This window comes from Erythrolamprus reginae, chromosome 5 (assembly GCF_031021105.1).
Source record: "Erythrolamprus reginae isolate rEryReg1 chromosome 5, rEryReg1.hap1, whole genome shotgun sequence".
Taxonomy (NCBI): Eukaryota; Metazoa; Chordata; class Lepidosauria; order Squamata; family Dipsadidae; genus Erythrolamprus; species Erythrolamprus reginae.
In genome coordinates, this window is record NC_091954.1 from 82,935,632 (window position 1) to 82,957,498 (window position 21,867).

At 41.0% G+C, this 21,867-nt stretch overlaps 1 protein-coding gene across 2 annotated transcripts in view; it reads right to left on the bottom strand.

Moving 5' to 3' along the window:
- DOCK10 (dedicator of cytokinesis 10) overlaps window positions 1-21,867 on the bottom strand; it is a 203,492-nt gene that overhangs the window by 100,182 nt on the left and 81,443 nt on the right. For both annotated transcript variants that reach the window (XM_070753304.1, XM_070753305.1), the window contains exons 8-12: window positions 7,937-8,120; window positions 7,241-7,326; window positions 4,336-4,419; window positions 3,914-4,069; window positions 778-987 (exon numbers count right to left, since the gene is read on the bottom strand). In XM_070753304.1, the coding sequence (XP_070609405.1) occupies window positions 778-987; window positions 3,914-4,069; window positions 4,336-4,419; window positions 7,241-7,326; window positions 7,937-8,120 (720 nt within the window). The remainder of the gene's footprint in view (window positions 1-777; window positions 988-3,913; window positions 4,070-4,335; window positions 4,420-7,240; window positions 7,327-7,936; window positions 8,121-21,867) is intronic.

Genomic DNA, 21,867 nt, shown 5'->3' on the forward strand with positions numbered 1-21,867 from the left:
CCGGGGCCGCCACCGAGAAGGCTCTTCCCCTGGGGCCCGCCAAATGACATTGTTTAGTCGACGGGACCCGGAGAAGGCCAACTCTGTGGGACCTTATCGGTCGCTGGGATTCGTGCGGTAGCAGGCGTTTCTGGAGGTAGTCTGGTCCAAAGCCTTGTAGGGCTTTAAAGATCATGACCAACACTTTGAATTGTGACCGGAAACTGATCGGCAACCAATGCAAGCCACGGAGTGTTGAGGAAACGTGGGCGAATTTTGGAAGCCCCACGATGGCTCTCGCGGCTGCGTTCTGCACGATCTGAAGTTTCCAAACACTTTTCAAAGGTAGCCCCATGTAGAGAGCGTTGCAGTAATCAAACCTTGAGGTGATAAGGGCATGAGTGACTGTGAGCAGTGACTCCCTGTCCAAATAGGGCCGCAACTGGTGCACCAGGTGAACCTGGGCAAACGCCCTCCTCGCCACAGCTGAAAGATGATGTTCCAATGTCAGCTGTGGATCGAGGAGGACGCCCAAATTGCGAACCCTCTCTGAGGGGGTCAGCAGTTCCCCCCCCCCCCAGGGTAATGGGCAGACAGATGGAATTGTCCTTGGGAGGCAAGACCCACAGCCACTTCGTCTTGTCTGGGTTGAGTTTGAGTTTGTTGACACCCATCCAGGCCCCAACAGCCTCCAGGCACCAACACATCACTTCCACTGCTTCGTTGACTGGACATTTATAGATAACTTTCAATTGATGTTCACAAAGCAGATACCTATGAAAGAAATAGACTTGTTACCTGTTTGGGATGCTTCACCCACTCTTCTGGGAATCCTTTGACCTGGGGTTCTTCATCTTTGTTGCCAGTTGTTTCAACAGTTCCATTTTCGGATGAAGATGATATCATATGTCTAACAATAGTATGATTTAGGTCCACATGGAAATCAGCAGAGAGTTTTCGGTTGTCCCTTAAGTCAAAAAGAGCCACACTCACAAAAAAGGGCTCAATCTGTAAACAAAAATATTTATTTATTTGGCCAGCCATTTTACAAATATGATTCTTGGTGGCTAATAATGTGTTAAAGTCACCCAGATAATAAGACAACAACATCATTAAATAACATATACAAAAAGTAATAAAAATTGAAAAAAAACCTGAAATCTGAAATATATCTCAAATATGTCTACTGAGTTTAATACGTTTCCCAAGCTGTGAATTCAAGAAGTTTTTTTCATTAGAGTACTATGTATGCCACTTTAAGATGCTGAAATGTCAGAGTAAAACATTCAGATAGAATATAGCCCTTTTTCTCCTTCATAAACAAAGAAAGTTCAAATTGGGAAATTATGGTTACTTTGTTCAAACTATGGAATCAAACTTTGAAGACAATTACAAGTTAACCATCATTTAATTTACTGACTTGCTCTTAGGTTAATAGGCCATGTTCCTAATATGAAAACTGAGATTTAAATAACTTTGCTTATTTAATTTATATAGATGCATAGGAGGCTAAATACATAAAGGAAATGCTTATTCATAACTTTCCAAATTGAATTATGATCATATGAGCCTGTACTACTGGTATATTTATCTTCTATTTTGTAATACATTAATATTGCCTGTTTCATCATATGCTTTGCAGTTAAGAAAAGGCTAATGGGATTTCCTGTTGATGTCATGGTGCTATTGGACGCAAAGAGCAGGGTTTTCACTGCTCATAAAATGTTAGAAGTAAAAGCTTAAATCTTGTAGAATCAGTGTGCGTGGGCCTATTTCCTTGGGGGCTTGTCACTGGAAAGAACTCAATTCAGGGAAAATATATGCTAAAGGACCAAAAAAATGATACTGTCTATATCAGGGGTGGGCAATTAGTTTTGCGATGGGGCCGCATGAGAAATTGGGATAGTTTTGGAGGGCCGGACTAATATAATTAAGTCAGTTCTACCCAATACTGTAAAGACCCAGACTCTGGCCTGAGCTAAACACCCAGACCTGCTCTACAGATCCCTAATTGTTTGCTTTATGGCAACACAGTGCATCACAGTCACTGCGCTGGAGTGTTTGTCTGATTTCTATGCTTGGCCACTCTCAATAGGAGGTCGGAGTCTGCTCCAGTGCGAGGATGAAAGAGCTCACCGCGTTTGTCCGGACTCCTCTGGTTCCTGCTTTCCCCATGATTCATCAGGAAAACAGGAACCGGAAGAGTCCCAGCAGATGCGGTCAGCTCTTTCATCCTCGCACTGGAGTGGACCCCGACCTCCGTGGACCGGTCACAGATAGTGGGCAGGCCAATCACAGACAGCGGGCAGGCCGGATGCGGCCTGAGGGCCGCCCCTTGCCCAGGTCTGGTCTATATTTTAATACAAATACAGTAATACCTCGTCTTACGAACCTAATTGGTTCCCGGGGGAGGTTCGTAAGATGAAAAATTCGTAAGACGAAACATTGTATCCCATAGGTAATAATGTAAAATCAATTAATCCGTGCAATGAACCCCCCCCCCACAAATAAACGCCGCCGCCAGGCTGTCACCGTTTGAAACAGCCGGGGGGCTTCTCAGCGTCCCCCTGAACCCGAATGCCAAACCAGAACTTCCGGGTTCGGCGTTCAGGAGGCCGCCGAGAAGCCCCCCGGCTGTTTTAAAAGGTGACAGCCGGGCGGCGGGGCTTCTCAGCGGCCTCCCAAACCCGAACTTTTGCCCAACTTCCGGCGGCGGCGGCGGGTTTGTAAGGTTCATATCTCGGGTTGTTCGTAAGACGAGGGGTTCGTATCATGAGGTACCACTGTATGTATAATATTATAATTACATAAGTATGATCTAAGTAACAAATAATATTAATACTAATAAAGTGAGCATACAGATTTCCCAAAGGTGCTTTTTCAAGAGGCAACTGGACTTTCTGGTTTTTCTTCAATGATGTTTTACTTCTCATCCAAGAAGCTTCTTCAGCTTCTTTCTGCTAAGGGACTTTTGCATGAGCAACAAAAGGTCAAATGATTCCAATAGATAATGTAATATCTAATAACTTTCATTGTAGTTTATTTATTATTTATTTGAATTTGTATGCTGCCCAACAGCTGAGGGACTTGCCAGAAAAAATACACAGGAATATAAAATCCCTGCTAGATCAGACAAAATGACCACTGTAGTTGTCAAAATGCTTAGAAACATAGAAACATAGAAGACTGACGGCAGAAAAAGACCTCATGGTCCATCTAGTCTGCCCTTATACTATTTTCTGTATTTTATCTTACAATGGATATATGTTTATCCCATGCATGTTTAAATTCAGTTAATGTGGATTTACCAACCACGTCTGCTGGAAGTTTGTTCCAAGGATCTACTACTCTTTCAGTGAAATAATATTTTCTCACGTTGCTTTCGATCTTTCCCCCAACTAACTTCAGATTGTGTCCCCTTGTTCTTGTGTTCACTTTCCTATTAAAAACACTTCCCTCCTGAACCTTATTTAACCCTTTGACATATTTAAATGTTTTGATCATGCCCCCCCCTTTTCCTTCTGATTGAGTTCATGAAGTCTTTCCTGATACGTTTTATGCTTAAGACCTTCCACCATTCTTGTAGCCCGTCTTTGGACCCATTCAATTTTGTCAATATCTTTTTGTAGGTGAGGTCTCCAGAACTGAACACAGTACTCCAAATGTGGTCTCACCAGCGCTCTATATAAGGGGATCACAATCTCCCTCTTCCTGCTTGTTATATCTCTAGCTATGTAGCCAAGCATCCTACTTGCTTTTCCTACTGCCCGACCACACTGCTCACCTATTTTGAGACTGTCAGAAATCACTACCCCTAAATGCTTCTGTAAATTTCACACAGAGAAGTTTCCCTATTTCTCCCAGTAACTTATACTTAAAGCATGTTATGTCTCACTGGAGAAGCATAGATTTCTGCAACATGGTTCAAACTTACATTGGTAACTGGATCATTTTCATTATCAGAAACACAAGCTTGAAGATTCAGACGAAGGGATTTACATGTTATCATTATTTGCTTTGTCTGTTTCTCCTCAAAAGGTTTGAGCAAGTGATCCATTTCTGTGACCTCCTTTCTTTGAGTGTTCGAACTCTAGAATTGGACATTGAGATAATTAGCATTTCAAAATATATGCGAAGCATCTTGTAAAGTTAGAAGAAAATAGACTATTTTGGGATACAGATATATGTCCAGTCAAGAGTAAATCTTGATCCTTGGAAGCTAGCCATACAGAACAACTTCAAGTAGAAATACTGCTTCAATAAAAGCTGTTAAAATTATGTGGCTGGCAATTAACTCATTATGCTAGTTGCTTTTATTCAATATTTCTTGGCAATTAAAAGGAACACTTTACTTACAGCAATGTCAAGGTCTAAAGAGAAAAGGTTTAGCCGATCTACAGTCCGAGATTCTTGAACACTTTTTTCTGTTTCTGTGAGGTACTGCAAAGATAAGAATTTGATATACAATCACTATGATAGGTAAATGAATAACAGATATACAGATGATTAATAATATAGATAAGATAGATTATATAGTTAGACAGATAAACATATACACAGACATACACTACACACACATATATACATATATGCACACACACACATACTACATATACATACATGCACACACACACACTCTTATTAATTAATTTATTTATTAATTTATTGGATTTGTATACCGTCCCTCTCCGAGGACTCGGGGTGGGTCACAAGGTATCAAAACAATATACAATATATATATTGAAAAAATCCAATTAATATAGCTAAAAAACCTATTTTAAAAAAAAATCTCTTTATTAATTTTTCTTATATCATTCCCATCACACATTATTTTGAATTACAGATTATACATGTTCTCTGTTAACATTCTGACAATAAATATTGACCAGTTTCATTTCATTATATACATTGTATTTCATATTTTTAAATTCTAAAATCTATTACGTTCATTAATTTTACATGGTAACTGTAGGTCGTTTCAGCTGTACTGTTGTTTCATATTGTGTTGCTTTTATATTCTCTTTTGAACCCATTCATGCCATTTTTGCCATGTTCTTTTTGATTCTATGATTTTATTTCCCTAAAACTCTGATAACATTTAAAATCATTCATTCCCATTCACACAGTAAGACATACTACACTCGTCGGCCAGGGGGCTAGGGTCTAATGGCCCCAAGTCTGGTGGCACAGATAAGTCTTTAGACTTTTATAGAAGGCAAGGAGGGTGGGGACAGTGCAAATCTCTGGGGGGAGCTGATTCCAGAGGGCCTGAGCCCCTACAGAGAAGTCTCTTCTCCTAGGTAATGCCAAATGACATTGTCTAGTTGACGGGGCCTGGAGAAGGTTGACTCTGTGGGACCTAACCAGACGCTGGGACTCATGCAGCAGAAGGTGGTCCCGGAGGTAATCTGGTCCAGTGTCATGTAGGGCTTTATAAGTCATAACCAACACTTTGAATTGAGTCCGGAAACCAATCAGCAGCCAATGCAGTCCACAGAGTGTTGGAGAAATATGGATATGCCTTGGAAGGGCCATAACTGTCCACGTGGCTGCATTCTGGATGATTTGAAGTTTCCGAACACTCTTCAAAGGTAGCTCCATGTAGAGAGCATTGCAGTAGTCGAACCTCGAGGTGATAAGGGCATGAGTGACTGAGAGTAGAGACTCCCTGTCCAGTTAGGGCTGCAACTGGTGCACCAGGCAAACCTGGGCAAATGCCCCCTCACCACAGCCAAAAGATGATGCTCCAATGTCAGCTGTGGATCAAGGAGGATGCCCAAGTTGTCGACACTCTCTGAGAGGATAAAAAGTCCCCCCCCCAGGGTAATGGCCGGACAGGTGGAGATGTCCTTGGGAGGCAGAACCCAAGCCACTCCGTCTTGTCAGGAGTGAGTTTGAGCCTGTTGGCACCCATCCAGACCCTAACAGGCTCCAGACACCAGCACATTACTTCCACTGCTTCACTGAGTAAACACAGGGTGGAGATGTATAGCTGAACATAATCAGTCTACTAATGACAACTCATCCCGTGCCCTCGGAGGATCTCACCCAGCAGTTTCATATAGATATTAAATAGCAGGGGGGAGAGGACCAACCCCTGAGGAACTCCAAAAGGCATGGACCTAAGAGTCGAGCTCTGACCCCCACTAACACCAACTGTGACTGACTGGGGAGATTGGAGGAGAACCATGGTAAGACGGTGCCTCCCATTCCCAACCCCTCCAGTTGGCGCAGAAGGATACCATGGTCGATGGTATCAAAAGCTGCTGAGAGGTCAAGGAACACCGGCACCCGGCCTGCCAAAGATCATCCATCAGTGCGACCAAAGCAGTTTACGTGCTGTAGCCGGGCCTGAAACCTGACTGCTGAGGGCCTAGATAATGAGCTTTATCCAAGGACCATTGGAACTGGAGTGACATCACCTTCTCAACAACCTTCCCCATAAAGGGAAGGTTGGAGACAGGACGATAGTTGTTAAATACAGCTGGATCCAGGAAGGCTTCTTGAGGGTGGGGGGCACACAGGTGCCTCCTAGTAGGGAGCCGGAAAGGACCCCTCTCTCAAAGAAGCATTGGTAATCTCCTGGCCTCAGCACCTGACCGAAACCATCCAGGAGGGACACGGGTCCAATAAACAGGTGACAGAACTCACAGCTCCCATGGCCTTGTTCACTTCATCAGGTGTTACCAGGTCAAACTGTTCCCATCCAGATGGACTAGGACTCATTGTCAACCAACACTGCATTCCAATTGGAGTCAAGGTTAGTGTGCCTGACAGAGAAAGGGTACTGTGAAATCTCCATTGCCAGCCCATTCTAGAGGAAGGATACTGTAAAATCAACATTCACTTTCCACTCCAGATGAAAGTTACTGCAAAATCCCCATTTCTTCCCAATCAGATGGGAATCAGGAGGCAGATAATCGATGAGGCTGAGCCAGACAGGGGTAGCATTCACTGGTTCTCTGAACTACTAAAAATTTATACTACCGGTTCTCCAGAACTGGTCAGAACCTGCTGGATCTCACGTCCACCAAACTGGCTTTGTAATCATTGTCTTAGTTCAAATGATCTGATGTCATTTTTAATTCTAATATTTTCATATGGATCATCACATTAAAAAGACAGCTGCGTTTCTGTGTGACATACAAAAGTATGCTTTTAAATGCTAGTATCTTGAAATTTATTTTCAAGTTTTCATGTGGCATAACAATATTTATCATAAACAAAGCTTTTTCACCCTGTAACAACAATAATCTCTTACTTTAGCAATATCTGGATGCAAATTATTCTCTGAAGAATCATTTTCCTCTTCAGGACGGTCATAATTCATGCAAATGTCTTCAGAATCTTAAATACATACACACATTCAAAAGAGTAAAGATTATTTACTTCCAAGTGTTTTAATTATGAAGAGAAGCGTGTGCTTATCTAAATCATGTGTTTTCTGTTCTGCAGTTATAACATGACTTTGCAGAAAAAAGGACAATTGTCAAGTAGGTAGAAATGTACATTTAAAGCTCTCAATCATAATACAAACCATTTTAGTAAACATATTTTGTAAAAAGAAATGAACATAGGACTATGATTCATATAAAACTCTTGAGAAATAAATTTCTTTGCGGCAGTCAAAGGATCCAGCAAGAGAAGTACATTTTTCTAAAGTATGACTCATATGAAAGACACAAATTTCTTCCATTGTGTCTTACAGATACATTTTTTATCACAGAAAAACCTTATGGAATATACTATGAATGCTGTACAATTGCCTCATATAATATGTTTAATAAAGGAAGGTTAAAATAAAATGCATTCAAGATTAGCTGGCACCACGGGGATCTTTGCAGCTTAAAAACAAAAATATTTAACACTAAGCATTGATCTGCAATGTGATTCAAATGCCTCATGAAGTTTAAATTTTTAATTCTGTATTTTGAATGGTTACAAAAATTCCACTTACCAAACCTCACATCGCTTATGTCAGCACTTTTCCTCTCTTGAATGGACCCTTCTGGATTTATCTGAAGGATTTTGTTGAGAGTAAAAATCCATTCATCCATATCTTGCTCATTTTCAGCTGCCAGCACAAAGTATGTCAAGTCATTCATTTTCAGCTCAAAGGCATGTTTCCGAAGCCTATTATTCTATTGGTTGAAGAGAAGGAAGGAAGGAAGGAAGGAAGGAAGGAAGGAAGGAAGGAAGGAAGGAAGGAAGGGAGAAAGATAAAAGAAATGAAATGTGGCATTCCATATTAAATGATTAAAATACTTTTATAACTTGTGGAAATAAATTTGGAAAATGTTAATGTTATTTAGGCTAATCCTCACTGAATAATTTCTTTTAACTGTGATGCATTTTACAAATAGGAAGACTTCTGATGAAAAATAAAGACCCTTTAACACAGGGACAAGAATTCAACAGTATGTTTTCCAAAGCCTTGTACAAACAGAATTGGAACTTTATTCATTCGCACTAATAAGGTTGTGGATGTTTTGATTATGGTATATTTATTTATTTATGTATTGGATTTATATGCTGCCCCTCTCCAAGGACTCGGGGCAGCTTACAACATATGAAAAAACAATAAAACACAGCAAGATAAATCAAATTAATTTAAAACTAACTAAACTACTCTAAAATCCTAATTTATTAAAAAGCAACCACCATGCATAACATTCGTTGGTCAGGGGGCTAAGGTCTAATGGCCCCAAGCCTGGCGGCATAAGTGAGTCTTAAGATTCTTACAGAAGGCGAGAAGGGTGGGGGCAGTGCGAATCTCCGGTGGGGAGCTTATGCCAGAGGGCCAAGGCTCCCACTGAGAAGGCGCTTCCCCTAGGCCCTGCCAAGCGACATTGTCTAGCTGATGGGACCTGGAGAAGGCCAACTCTGTTGGACATAACTGGTTGCTGGGACTCATACGGCAGAAGGCGATCCCACAAGTAATCTGCGACCCCACAAGTAATCTGCCTGATGCCATGTAGAGCTTTATAGGTCATTACCAACACTTTGAATTGTGTCCAGAAACCAATCGGCAGCCAATTCAGTCCGCGGAATGTTGGAGAAACACGGGCATGCCTAGGAATGCCCATGACCACTTGTGTGGCTGCATTAAAAGGATGTTTAAACATACTAACTTTATCTTTGTATATGCACTATTGTTTTCCTTTTATCTTTTCCCGCCACAGGACCCATACCATTAATAAGGTCACTGTTCACCTATTTTTTCCAAGACATGTTCTAAATCTCTATCTTATCATATTGATGAGATATTTTAAAAAACGGCCAAGAGTCTGCTAGCTCCCTATTGGATTAAGTAATGTTTCTGGCAACTTTAAGATGTGTGAACTTCAATTTCCAAAAGAGTGGTAGGAGATGAGGTCTACACAACTTAAAGTTGTTAAGGTAGAAAACGCTGCCATAAAGCAATCATTCACTTTTGTTAGCTGTTTTCCATCCCCATTTTGAAATTTATTTGGAGGACAAAGATAAACTCCCCATCACCTGCGGACCTGCATCTGCTGTTAGAAATAGTCTGGTGGTGATGCTGCAATGTCTTGCCTGTCGGTGACTACTTCAGCTTCAACCACAACAACACAAGAGCACACAACAGATTTAAACTTAATATTAACCCCTCCAAACTTGACTGTAAAAAATATGACTTCCGTAACCGAGTTGTCGAAGCATGGAACTCATTACCGGATTCCATAGTGTCATCTCCAAACCCCCAACACTTTACCCTTAGATTATCTATGGTTGACCTATCCAGATTGCTAAGAGGTCAGTAACGGGCGAGTATAAGTGCACCAGAGTGCCTTCCGTCCCCTGTCCTATTGCCCTCCTATATCTCCTATTGCTTTCTTCTATTCCTATATCTCTTCTTCTATTCTTTCATTGATATGTTCTATTACTATATCTTCTTTTCTATTCTTTCATAGATATATTTTACTATGAGTATCTCCTCTATAACCTTCATCATGTATTTTACTATGTGTATATATATGTATACATATATATATACCCACTAAAACCCTCATTGTGTATTGGACAAAATCAATAAATAAAACAAATATGCTTGTAGGTGGGGCTTGGGTTGCTACTGGCGCAGTAAGCGACTGTGCACCAGTAGTAGCCATCAGATTGAGCAATTTGCATATGACCGCTTCAGTGTCACTTTTGGTATTTTTTGCTTCTGCGCATGTGCAAAGCAAAATCATGCTGGGGACACATGCACGCGAGACTCCCCATGCTGTGCACACAGCGCACCGGGAGCAGCAAATAAGAGGAATCCACCCCTGTTTTGTAGCCTTAGATTTCTACAGATTATGGTGAGATTCCTCTGTGGGGTTGAGATTTATAGGTTCATGCATGCTACTTTATAAATATGATTCATTTAGGCACATCAGAATATCTTCAAATTCATATAAATATATACAAATTTAATGCGATGTGAATGGAACATTTTTTTGTTTCCTAATTTTATTAGTTTTGTTTGTGAGAAGGCTATCTTTGCTATGAATAGAATATATCAATAATGTTCTCAGACAAATTAATGACTCCATCCTGGTAAATGGAATATGAAGCTTATTTGATTTTAGCAATCTCTTCTTATCCATTCCTGGGTTTATTTCAGATGTGCTCCAGAAACAGAACTTCTTTGTGGTGCCTGAGTTATAGTGAAAATGGGAGAACCAAAAAAGCCTTCTTACTCTTCATTTCACAAATAGATGACTTCTATTGTCATTGAAAGTCTAGTATGATATAATTTAGTATTTACCGCATAAGCAGCAGTGTGTGTGTGTGTGCATGTGTGTTTCTTGCATACACACGGATGCACACACATGTATTTAAGTTAAAAGTATTTACTATGGTGTGTATGTCAGGGGTGGGTTCTAACTTAACTTGCTGTTAGTTTTCTTCATCCCATGCCGCGTGAACATGCCATGCGGGAACGTGCCTGCTTCACGCATGCACACATGCGCAGTCCCGAAACACCCAAAAAAATCTAAAACAAGATGGTGACCGCATGTACAGTGCAGAAAACTCAGCTTCTGCACATGCTCAGAAGAAGAAATTTTTAAAAAAGTTTTAAAAAATTCAAAAAAAGATGGCGGCACCCGCAGACTGGCACCAACTGAATTGGTTCCATCATTGTGACATCACCAATGGAACGCTACCAATTTGACCAAACCAGTCTGAACCGGGAGGAACCCACCTCTGGTGTATGTATTTGCGTGTGTGCCTAGATACCATAGTTTTTGATATAAAAGCAATACATATTTCACTTCCAAATGTCTTCTTTTTGGAACATTCAATATAGTAATCCTACCACTAAGATTTCAGAGTCATATTAGCTGAAAAAGTTAATCGAAGAATTTTTCTGATTAGTATTTTGCCGACTCATGAGGGGGGGCACGCACCTGACATGGTATTCCTTTCCGAGCAATTGAGCAATGGTCTGAGACTAAGGGGCTTAGAAGCAGTGCCTTTGTCATGGTCAGACCATTTTCTACTACGGCTTGACTTCCTGGCTCCAATCCTTCCCCGCAGGGAGGCGGAACCAATGAAGATGTTCCGCCCCAGACGCCTAATGGATCCAGAGGGTTTCCAGACGGCGCTTGGGGTTATTCCAGAGGCACTCATCCACAGTTCGGCGGAGTCTCTTGCGGAGGCCTGGAATACGGCTGCTGCGGAGGCTCTCGACTGGATTGCGCCTTTGCGACCTCTCCGTGGCGCTAGACCCCGTAGAGCCCCATGGTTCAACGAGGAGCTCCGGGAGTTGAAACGCCAAAAGAGACGTCTAGAGAAGCGATGGAGGAAGAGTAGGTCTGAATCTGATCGAACACTTGTAAGAGCTTTTATTAAGACTTACCAAGTGGCGCTCAAGACGGCAAGATGCGCGTACCATGCCGCCTTGATTGCATCAGCGGAATCCCGCCCGGCCGCTCTGTTTAGGGTGACCCGCTCCCTTCTTAACCAGGGGGGAGTTGGGGAGCCCTTGCAGAGTAGTGCCGAGGAGTTTAACACGTTTTTCGCTGATAAAGTCGCTCAGATCCGGGCCGACCTCGACTCCAATTGTAAAACAGAGTCGACTGACAACGAGTCAGTCGAGGTGACTGGGGCACGTACTTGTCCACCTGTCTGGGAAGAGTTTGATCTGGTGACACCTGATGAAGTGGACAAGGCCATTGGAGCTGTGAGTTCCGCAACCTGTTTACTGGATCCGTGTCCCTCCTGGTTGGTCTCGGCCAGCAGGGAGGTGACACGGAGCTGGGCCCAGGAGATTACCAACGCTTCCTTGGGGAGGGGAGTTTTTCCATCACTCTATAAAGAAGCGCTTGTGCGCCCCCTCCTCAAGAAGCCTTCGCTGGACCCAGCAGTACTTAACAACTATCGTCCAGTCTCCAACCTTCCCTTCATGGGGAAGGTTGTCGAGAAGGTGGTGGCACTCCAGCTCCAGCGGTCCTTGGAAGAAGCCGATTATCTAGGTCCCCAGCAGTCGGGCTTCAGGCCCGGTTACAGCACGGAAACCGCTTTGGTCGCGTTGATGGATGATCTCTGGTGAGCCCGGGACAGGGGTTTATCCTCTGTCCTGGTGCTCCTCGATCTCTCAGCGGCTTTCGATACCATCGACCATGGTATCCTTCTGCACCGGTTGGAGGGGTTGGGGGTGGGAGGCACTGTGCTTCAGTGGTTCTCCTCCTACCTCTCTGGCCGGTCGCAGTCGGTGTTAGTGGGGGGTCAGAGGTCGACTCCGAGGTCTCTCCCTTGTGGAGTACCCCAGGGGTCGGTCCTCTCCCCCTTGCTATTTAACATCTACATGAAACCTCTGGGTGAGATCATCCAAGGACATGGGGTGAGGTATCATCAATATGCCGATGATACCCAGCTTTACATCTCCACCCCATGCCCAGTCAACGAAGCGGTGGAAGTGATGTGCCGGTGCCTGGAGGCTGTTGGGGCCTGGATGGGTGTCAACAGACTCAAGCTCAACCCGGATAAGACGGAGTGGCTGTGGGTTTTGCCTCCCAAGGACAATCCCATCTGTCCGTCCATTACCCTGGGGGGGGAATCATTGACCCCCTCAGAGAGGGTCCGCAACTTGGGCGTCCTCCTCGATCCACAGCTCACATTAGAGAACCACCTTTCAGCTGTGGCGAGGGGGGCGTTTGCCCAGGTTCGCCTGGTGCACCAGTTGCGGCCCTATCTGGACCGGGACTCATTACTCACAGTCACTCATGCCCTCATCACCTCGAGGTTCGACTACTGTAATGCTCTCTGCATGGGGCTACCTTTGAAAAGTGTTCGGAAACTTCAGATCGTGCAGAATGCAGCTGCGAGAGCAGTCATGGGCTTACCCAGGTATGCCCATGTTTCACCATCACTCCGCAGTCTGCATTGGCTGCCGATCAGTTTCCGGTCACAATTCAAAGTGTTGGTTATGACCTTTAAAGCCCTTCATGGCACTGGACCAGAATATCTCCGAGACCGCCTTCTGCCGCACGAATCCCAGCGACCGATTCGGTCCCACAGAGTGGGCCTCCTCCGGGTCCCGTCAACTAAACAATGCCGGTTGGCGGGCCCCAGGGGGAGAGCCTTCTCTGTGGCGGCACCGGCCCTCTGGAACCAACTCCCCCCGGAGATCAGAACTGCCCCTACTCTTCCTGCCTTCCGTAAACTCCTCAAAACCCACCTTTGCCGTCAGGCATGGGGAAACTAAACATCTCCCCCTGGGCACGTTGAAGTTATATATGGTATGCTTGTATGTGTGTATGTTAGTATAGGGGATTTTCTTAAATTTATAATATTTTAATTAATTGGATTGTATTGGATTGTTTTTCACTTGTTGTGAGCCGCCCCGAGTCTTCGGAGAGGGGCGGCATACAAATCCAAATAATAAATAAATAAAATAAATAAATGGAAGTTACCAAGGGGAAAAAACTGTAGTATCTGAAATTGGTCCCATTCTTGCTTAGTCTGGCTGATATTTATTACTCTGAAGACACAAATTAATTCATATTCATTGGTTTTAGGCTGTATTCAGCTGTATTCAGAACAGTTATAGAAGAAAATAGTTATAGAAGTCAAGTTATAGAAAAAAATAGAAAACAAATATTGAAACACATGCAAGCAAAGCAACATGCTACGATTTTAGATAGAAACATAGAAACAGTGATGACTGTTGATATTATAATGCCTTCATTAATCGGTTTCTGATTTCACTGGATCCCTTATAATCATCTTCTTCACAGCCCTTCTTATCTTATGCAAATATTTTTTTCTAAGCAAAACCTCCAAAGAAGGAGTTCCTTTTAAATCTGTGCTGAGATTATTCCCCATCATCTCTTGTTATTCAGAAGAAACAAGAAAACACCTTTGTCTATTTTACTTTCTTGAAGGTGAAAATAAGTCTCTCAGGAATTCAAATACTACTTGAGATTCATATACACACAGACATGCATAAAAGCCAGACATCCTAACTTTTGCTGCATTAAATGCTGTGTAACTAGAAATATCCTCAAAACAATTAAGCAGAAGGCAGGAAATCTATGTCTCCATCCGGAAAAAGTTAATTACTTAGAACTGTTAATCTGTTATCCTTTAATGCAGGTCTAAGGAATTTTTGGGCAGCTTGGTATCATTTACTATTTTCAATGCCAGAGGCAACACAGGATGACATTGAGTCATCATAAAAACAAATCAGATGTTTTTTCATAGATATTTAATTGTTGTAATTTTTATATTCAATATTTATTTAAGGGCATAGCACACTTTCTTACTTTATTTTAGGGGTACACTCTTCTGCTCACACTTCATCCTCACTGTTTGGTGATGCCCACATGCACTGAGATTGAGTTGAGAGCTCATTGAAAGTGCTGTTAGATATTCTTGCTCAGGCTAAACTAATCAATAGCTAATCTAAGAATGCCAGATGATCAATAGGCATGTTCTTAGTTTCAAAACGTCTGCCACCAAAGACCTTCTGGAGTTTATTTTATTTTATTTTATTTTATTATTTTATTTTATTTTTATATTTTTATATTTTTATATTTTTTTTATTTACTTACTTACTTACTTACTTACTTACTTACTTACTTACTTACTTACTTACTTACTTACTTATTTGATTTTTATGCCGCCCTTCTCCGTAGACTCAGGGCGGCTTACAACATGTTAGCAATAGCACTTTTTAACAGAGCCAGCCAGTTTTTCACAGGAAGGGAGAAATGAAGTAAGGGAGGGAGGGAGGGAAGGAGACAGAGAAAGAGAAAGAGAGAAGAAAGAAAAAGAGAAAGAGAAAAAGAGGAAGGAAAGGAAGGAGACAAGAAAGAAAGAGATAAACAAAAAAGAGAAAGAAAGACAGAAAGAGAGAAAGAGAAAGAGAGAGAATAGAAAAAGAGAGAAAGGAAGAGAAAGAAAGAAAGAAAGAAAGAGAAAGGAAGGAAGGAAGGGAGAGAAGAGAGAGAGACAAAGGAAGGAAGAAGAGGAAGAAAGTACCACAAAACCTGCCACTAGACGTGGCTTCAGAAAACACTTTGAAAAAGCACAGCAATTTAGGGCTGGAAGACATTTTGGAAGTCATCTATTCCAACCCTGTGCTACACAGGAAACCTTACATTATCTGGATTATTTTGATGCCTCTAACAAAGAGTAAAATTGCCAGGAAGGAGAAAGACTTGACTAGGACAAGCCTGCCATGCAGATGAAGGCAGAGATAGTCCTTGACTTATGACCACAATTGAGCTCAACATTTTTGTTGCTAATAGCATTGTTAAGTGAATTTCACATTTTACTCAATCCATGACATTTCCTGGCTCTAACAGTCATAAGCAAACTAGCGAAAAACATCTAAAGGCATGTGTAATATTCTAATGTACACACGTTTTGGTTAAATGCATGGCAGAAAATTTATTTATTTATTTATTTATTTGTTTGTTTGTTTGTTTGTTTGTTTATTTATTTATTTATTTATTTAGATTTGTATGCCGCCCCTCTCCGAAGACTTGGGGCGGCTAACAACAACAAAGTAAACAATGTAACAAATCTAATATTAAAAAATAATCTAAAAACCCCCCAATTTAAAAGACCAATCATACAAACAAGCATACCATGTATAAATTCTATAAGCCTAGGGGGAAGGGAAAAAAATTCAATTCCCCCATGCCTGACGACAGAGGTGGGTTTTAAGGAGCTTGCGAAAGGCAAGGAGGGTGGGGGCAACTCTGATATCTGGGGGGAGCTGGTTCCAGAGGGTTGAGGCCGCCACAGAGAAGGCTCTTCTCCTGGGTCCTGCCAAATGACATTGTTTAGTCGACGGGACCCGGAGAAGGCCAACTCTGTGGGACCTAACCGGTCGCTGGGATTCGTGCGGCAGAAGGCGGTCCCGGAGATATTCTGGTCCGATGCCATGAAGGGCTTTATGAATTCTGGGTGTGTTTTTCCAAATGCAGTGAGGTTGAATGTGTAGTTTTAGAAGAGCTCTCTCTCTCTGTGTACATACACATACAGTATGTATAGTAAATAATGTATCTTTTTGTGTGCCTGTATGTAATATGTATGTACAGATATGACATAGATACAGGGGATTAAAGAGCATATTTTGGATGTTGAGTAGTAGTAAATAGATAGGAAATTGTATCTTGTTGAGGTCTTTGAGGCAAGGAAAGGCCGGGCACCCTAATCCTTGAGGTGACTGATGTCCAGTTGGCCATGCCCACCCAGTTACGTAAACATCCAGCAACCCCCACCTAGTCACATGACTGCCAAATCACTCCCATCCAGTCATATGACCTTCAAGCCACACCCACAGAGTGGCAGTAAAACAATTTGGACCCCAACTCTGGTATTCTGTCAACAGCAACCCTGTCAGGTACAGTATGTTCAGCTTAGAGAGAGAACGCTCTAATTTTAGAAGCTTTCTGTGGGTAAATGTGGTAATACTCAGAAATATGTCAGTGTGTCTGGTGACAAACAATGACTATTAAATGTTGAAAGAGGACAGAGATGGCAGATGGTGTGCACCTCTTCTTATCAATTTAATCGTTCAGAGTTCTCCATCCAAATTATTGCAGTAGCTGAGCTTCTTTATGAACATTGGAAAAGCAACATATAAACATTTTTAAAAGACAATTTTAAAATTAATCCAGCGCATGTATGCTTATTGTGCAAATGTGCACATGGGTCCTTTCACAGTTGCATTCCTTATTTCTATCATAGAAACATAGAAGTCTGACGGCAGAAAAAGACCTCATGGTTCATCTAGTCTGCCCTTATACTATTTTCTGTATTTTAAATCTTAGGATGGATCCTAAGATTTATCCTAAGTTTATCCCAGGCATGTTTAAATTCAGTTACTGTGGATTTATCTACCATGTCTGCTGGAAGTTTGTTCCAAGGATCTACTACTCTTTCAGTAAAATAATATTTTCTCATGTTGCTTTTGATCTTTCCCCCAACTAACTTCAGATTGTGTCCTCTTGTTCTTGTGTTCACTTTCCTATTAAAAACACTTCCCTCCTGGACCTTATTTAACCCTTTAACATATTTAAATGTTTCGATCATGTCCCCCCTTTTCCTTCTGTCACCCAGACTATACAGATTGAGTTCATTAAGTCTTTCCTGATACGTTTTATGCTTAAGGCCTTCCACCATTCTTGTAGCCCGTCTTTGGACCCGTTCAATTTTGTCAATATCTTTTTGTAGGTGAGGTCTCCAGAACTGAACACAGAATTCCACATGTGGTCTCACCAGCACTCTATATAGTGGGATCATAATCTCCCTCTTCCTGCTTGTTATACCTCTAGCTATGCAGCCAAGCATCCTACTTGCTTTCCCTACCACCTGACTGCACTGTTCACCCATTTTGAGACTGTCAGAAATCACTACCCCTAAATCCTTTTCTTCTGAAGTTTTTGCTAACACAGAACTGCCAATACAATACTCAGATTGAGGATTCCCTTTCTATATTCTTTTTCTCTTTCTCTCTCTCTCTTTCTCACACACAGTGTTGAATAGAATCTTGGTGACAAACACCTGCAGGAGATTCCTTTGATTCCTTTTGTTCCAGCACCTGAAATGTGTTGAAATCTGGATTGGGTGAAACAGGCTGAAGCTGTATCCCAAAAAGAATTGTTTCTCTATCAAGGTTTTCTCGGCAGTTACAGGGTTCTTGAAGGATTGGCACTGACTCTGAATAGTCCTTGATTTAAGGGTTCCCAGATTCCCAACTACTGCTTCATGGGAAGGCAGCAGCTTTGTTAAGAGACGATACATGTCTGAAACATTTTCGCTAGCTTTGATAGTATGGTTTGCACCTGCTTTCTATTACACATATATTTGATAATAAATTGCTTTCAGTTTAACATCTTGGAAAGTCCCATGTAAAATTATTCAAGTAAGATAGCTGCTTGGACACTTGATAAATATTTTCAGCTGCTGCCAGCTGTAGAGAGCAGCTGGGTCCTATGTATTTCTTTCCCCAAACTGATCTAGCACTATAGGAAAGGAAAACTGAACCATCAGACTTTCCCACACAGTTCAAAACTGGTAGATTGCAACATATTTATCTATTACAGTGGTACCTCGGTTTTCGAACGTTTCTCAGTTCGAACAAATCGGTATTCAACCAGGAAATTCAAGAAACTTTTGCCCTGAAATCTGAACAAATATTTGGAACTTGAACACTCGAGAGAGCTGAAGACAGAAGCCGGCAAGCTACAGAGAGAGAGAGAGAAAGAGCCAGGGGCGAGCAAGAGAACTGAAGCCGGAAGCCGGTAAGCTACAGAGAGAGAGAGAGAGAGGGGCGAGCAAGAGAACTGAAGCCGGAAGCCGGCAAGCTACAGAGAGAGAGAGAGAGAGAGAGAGAGAGAGAGAGAGAGAGAGACGGGGACAGAAGCAGGCAAGCTAGAGGGAGAGACAACTGAGGAGGGGAAATTATTTTAAATTGTTTCGGTTCTCAACCAAATCGAACGAATTCCAGAACGAATTGTGGTCGAGAACCGAGGTACCACTGAAGGGTAGCCCAGCTATGAAAACAATCCAAAATGTCCGCTCTTTGAACATTTCTTCATTTGTCAGAAACTGCAAAAATTCCACAATTTTTAAAAATTTAAAAAGTAACGTGTCCTATTCAGTAAAACACTGACTTGTACGATTTGGTTTCTCTCAGCCTTTCATATTTCCAATTCTATTTCAACTGCTGTTACCAGTTTCAGTGTGTTAAAATAAATGGTATAAATGAAGAAGAAAAGCTACTAAGGCAAAATCATGGAAAGGGAAGGGGGTCTGGACTTCCTGCTCTTCATTTTTAAAGCTTTATTTACTTTTATTTCAATATTTATGAAGTGATTATGTACAAATAAAAGTATGGATAAAATATCAATATAATAAAATTTAAGCTTAATTTTTAAAAAAAAATAAAATAAAAATTAAGATAAAAACAAACTGTTATTCAAAATGAGTCAAAGGACTTTGAAAATTATCGGTAACCATAGAATATCAAAGTAAAAAACAAAACAAAAACCCAACAGTGTTATCATCTGTCTAACACTGATAGAACAACATGAAAAAAGGAGTTTTATGGAAAAGTATGAACTTTATAGCCACAACTCTAGAGTCTCTGCATGGTCAATATATGGATGAGTGAGTCTGATAAGAACTCCAGTTTCTGGGTAAGTTTGCAGAAGAAAGGTGATGTTTTAAGTTTGCCTCCGTGCCTACATCAACCATTGTCTATGGAAAGATACAGAGAGACAGGACACTAAAGTAGAATTAGAATAAAGATGTAATGCAAAAGCCTCACATTCCCAAATATTTAGCAAACTGTTTACTTCTGCAGCTACATTAATAGATAATTTTTCAAATTCATTTTTAAAAAAGAGAATTGAGCTAGTTCCCACATTTAAATTAAACTTCAACATTAGAACATGCAAAAAGAATGTCAGAAATACCACATCAGATAGCAGCAGCTATCCCAAACTTGGATCAGTTTATATTAGAGATGGAATTACCCATTCCTTAAACCACACACTAATTTAGGGGATTGCTCTTCTTCAATTTTTATATTATATAAGTTAGTTTTAGCTTACTTCTTCTGATAATATACAGAGCAGCTATGGATACAGGTACAGTACTTTTATTTAACAGTAGAATTAGGTAACATTTCAAGGCTATGATCTTTGAATAATACTGGGAGAAGTGGGGTAATACCCCAAGAAGTGGGTAAGACCTGGAGAAAAATTAAGATAGATTGGTATAAAATTATTAAACTTAATTTAAATGTAATTAAAATCTGATCACATTAATTAAATATCATCAAAATGTAAATTTAATGATTTAATAAGAGATTAAAAGTTAATTATAATTTCTTTTAACTACAAAGGAAGAACAAAAATGGTAAGAGAATATTTGAATAATAATAAAGCATGCTGAAAAGAAGACCACAAAACTTTCATTGGAGAAGAAAAATTGAGAAACTGAAGATGGATTTTTGTCATATTATTTGCCTAAAGGCTTTTAAAATGAATGTTATCCAATTAGTAACCGGAGGAAAAAAACACCTTTCTTAATGATAATACATTACAGCAGTGTTTTTCAACCAGTGTGCCGCGGCACACTAGTGTGCCGTGGGACATGGTCAGGTGTACCGCGAAGCTCAGAGAGAGAAAGAAAGCAAGAGAGAGAGAAAGAAAGAGAAAGAAAGCAAGAGAGAGAAAGAGCGAGAGCGAGAAAGAGAACAAGAGAGAGAGAAAGAGAACAAGAGAAAGAAAGAGAGAGAGAAAGAGAGGGAGGGAAGGAGAGAGAGAATGACATAGAGGGAGGCAGGGAGGGAGAGAGAAAGAGCAAAAAAGAGAGGAAGGAAGGAAGAGAAAGAAAGAGGGATGGAGAGAGAGAAAGAAAGTGGAAGGAAGGGAGAGGAAGAGGGAGAGAGAAATAGAGCGAAAGGGAGGAAGCGAGAGAATTTTTTTGTCCAAACTTTATTTAGCACCCCCCGCCCCACTCAATGTGCCCCAGGGTTTCGTAAATGTAAAAAATGTGCCGCGGCTCAAAAAAGGTTGAAAATCACTGCATTACAGAATTAAATGATAAACCACACTATCCTTTGGTATATGCTATAAAAATGGATTTTTGCTATTTAGTGATTGGCAGTAGACATCAGTAATGGGTTATAGAGGTATTATAGGCTAGGCACCAATTTCCAAAACATTTCTTGGTACAATTTAAAATACTGGTTGCTGATTTCAATTTATAAAGCTATAAATGGCTTGGCACCAAGTATAGTGCATTTGATTTGTATTTGATTTATTTATTTACTGCTAAGCAGAAGTGAAATTCAGTAGTTTCTGACAGGTTCTGGAGAACTGGTAGCGGAAATTTTGAATAGTTCAGAGAACCGGCAAAAACCACCTCTGGCGGGCCCCAGAGTGGGGTGGGAATGGGGATTTTTCAATATCCTTCCAGCAGGAGTGGGGAGGGAATGGGGATTTTGCAGTATCCTTCCCTTGCCATGCCAACCAAGACACGCCCACAGAACCAGTAGGGAAAATTTTTGAATTTCACCCCTGCTGCTAAGGATGCTGTACTTTCAATAATATAAAAATTAAATAATAAATAATTGTGAATTTTTTATAGAATAAAGAAAGAAACCAATCTTTGAACATAATGCCCTTTGGACTCTTTTACAAAATGCTGTCCTTTTTAGCAATTAGAAGAAAGCATTTTTTACAAGCAAAGTAAAAAAAACCTGTACTGCATCTTATATAGTTGAAAGCTATGAATATAAGTTATAACTAAGTTAGATACTGTAATGAATCAGAGGCAATGCATGGAACCAGGAAATATTTGTGTCTTTTATCTCCATTTGGCAAAAGCAAATAAGGTATAGTTTTAAAATGT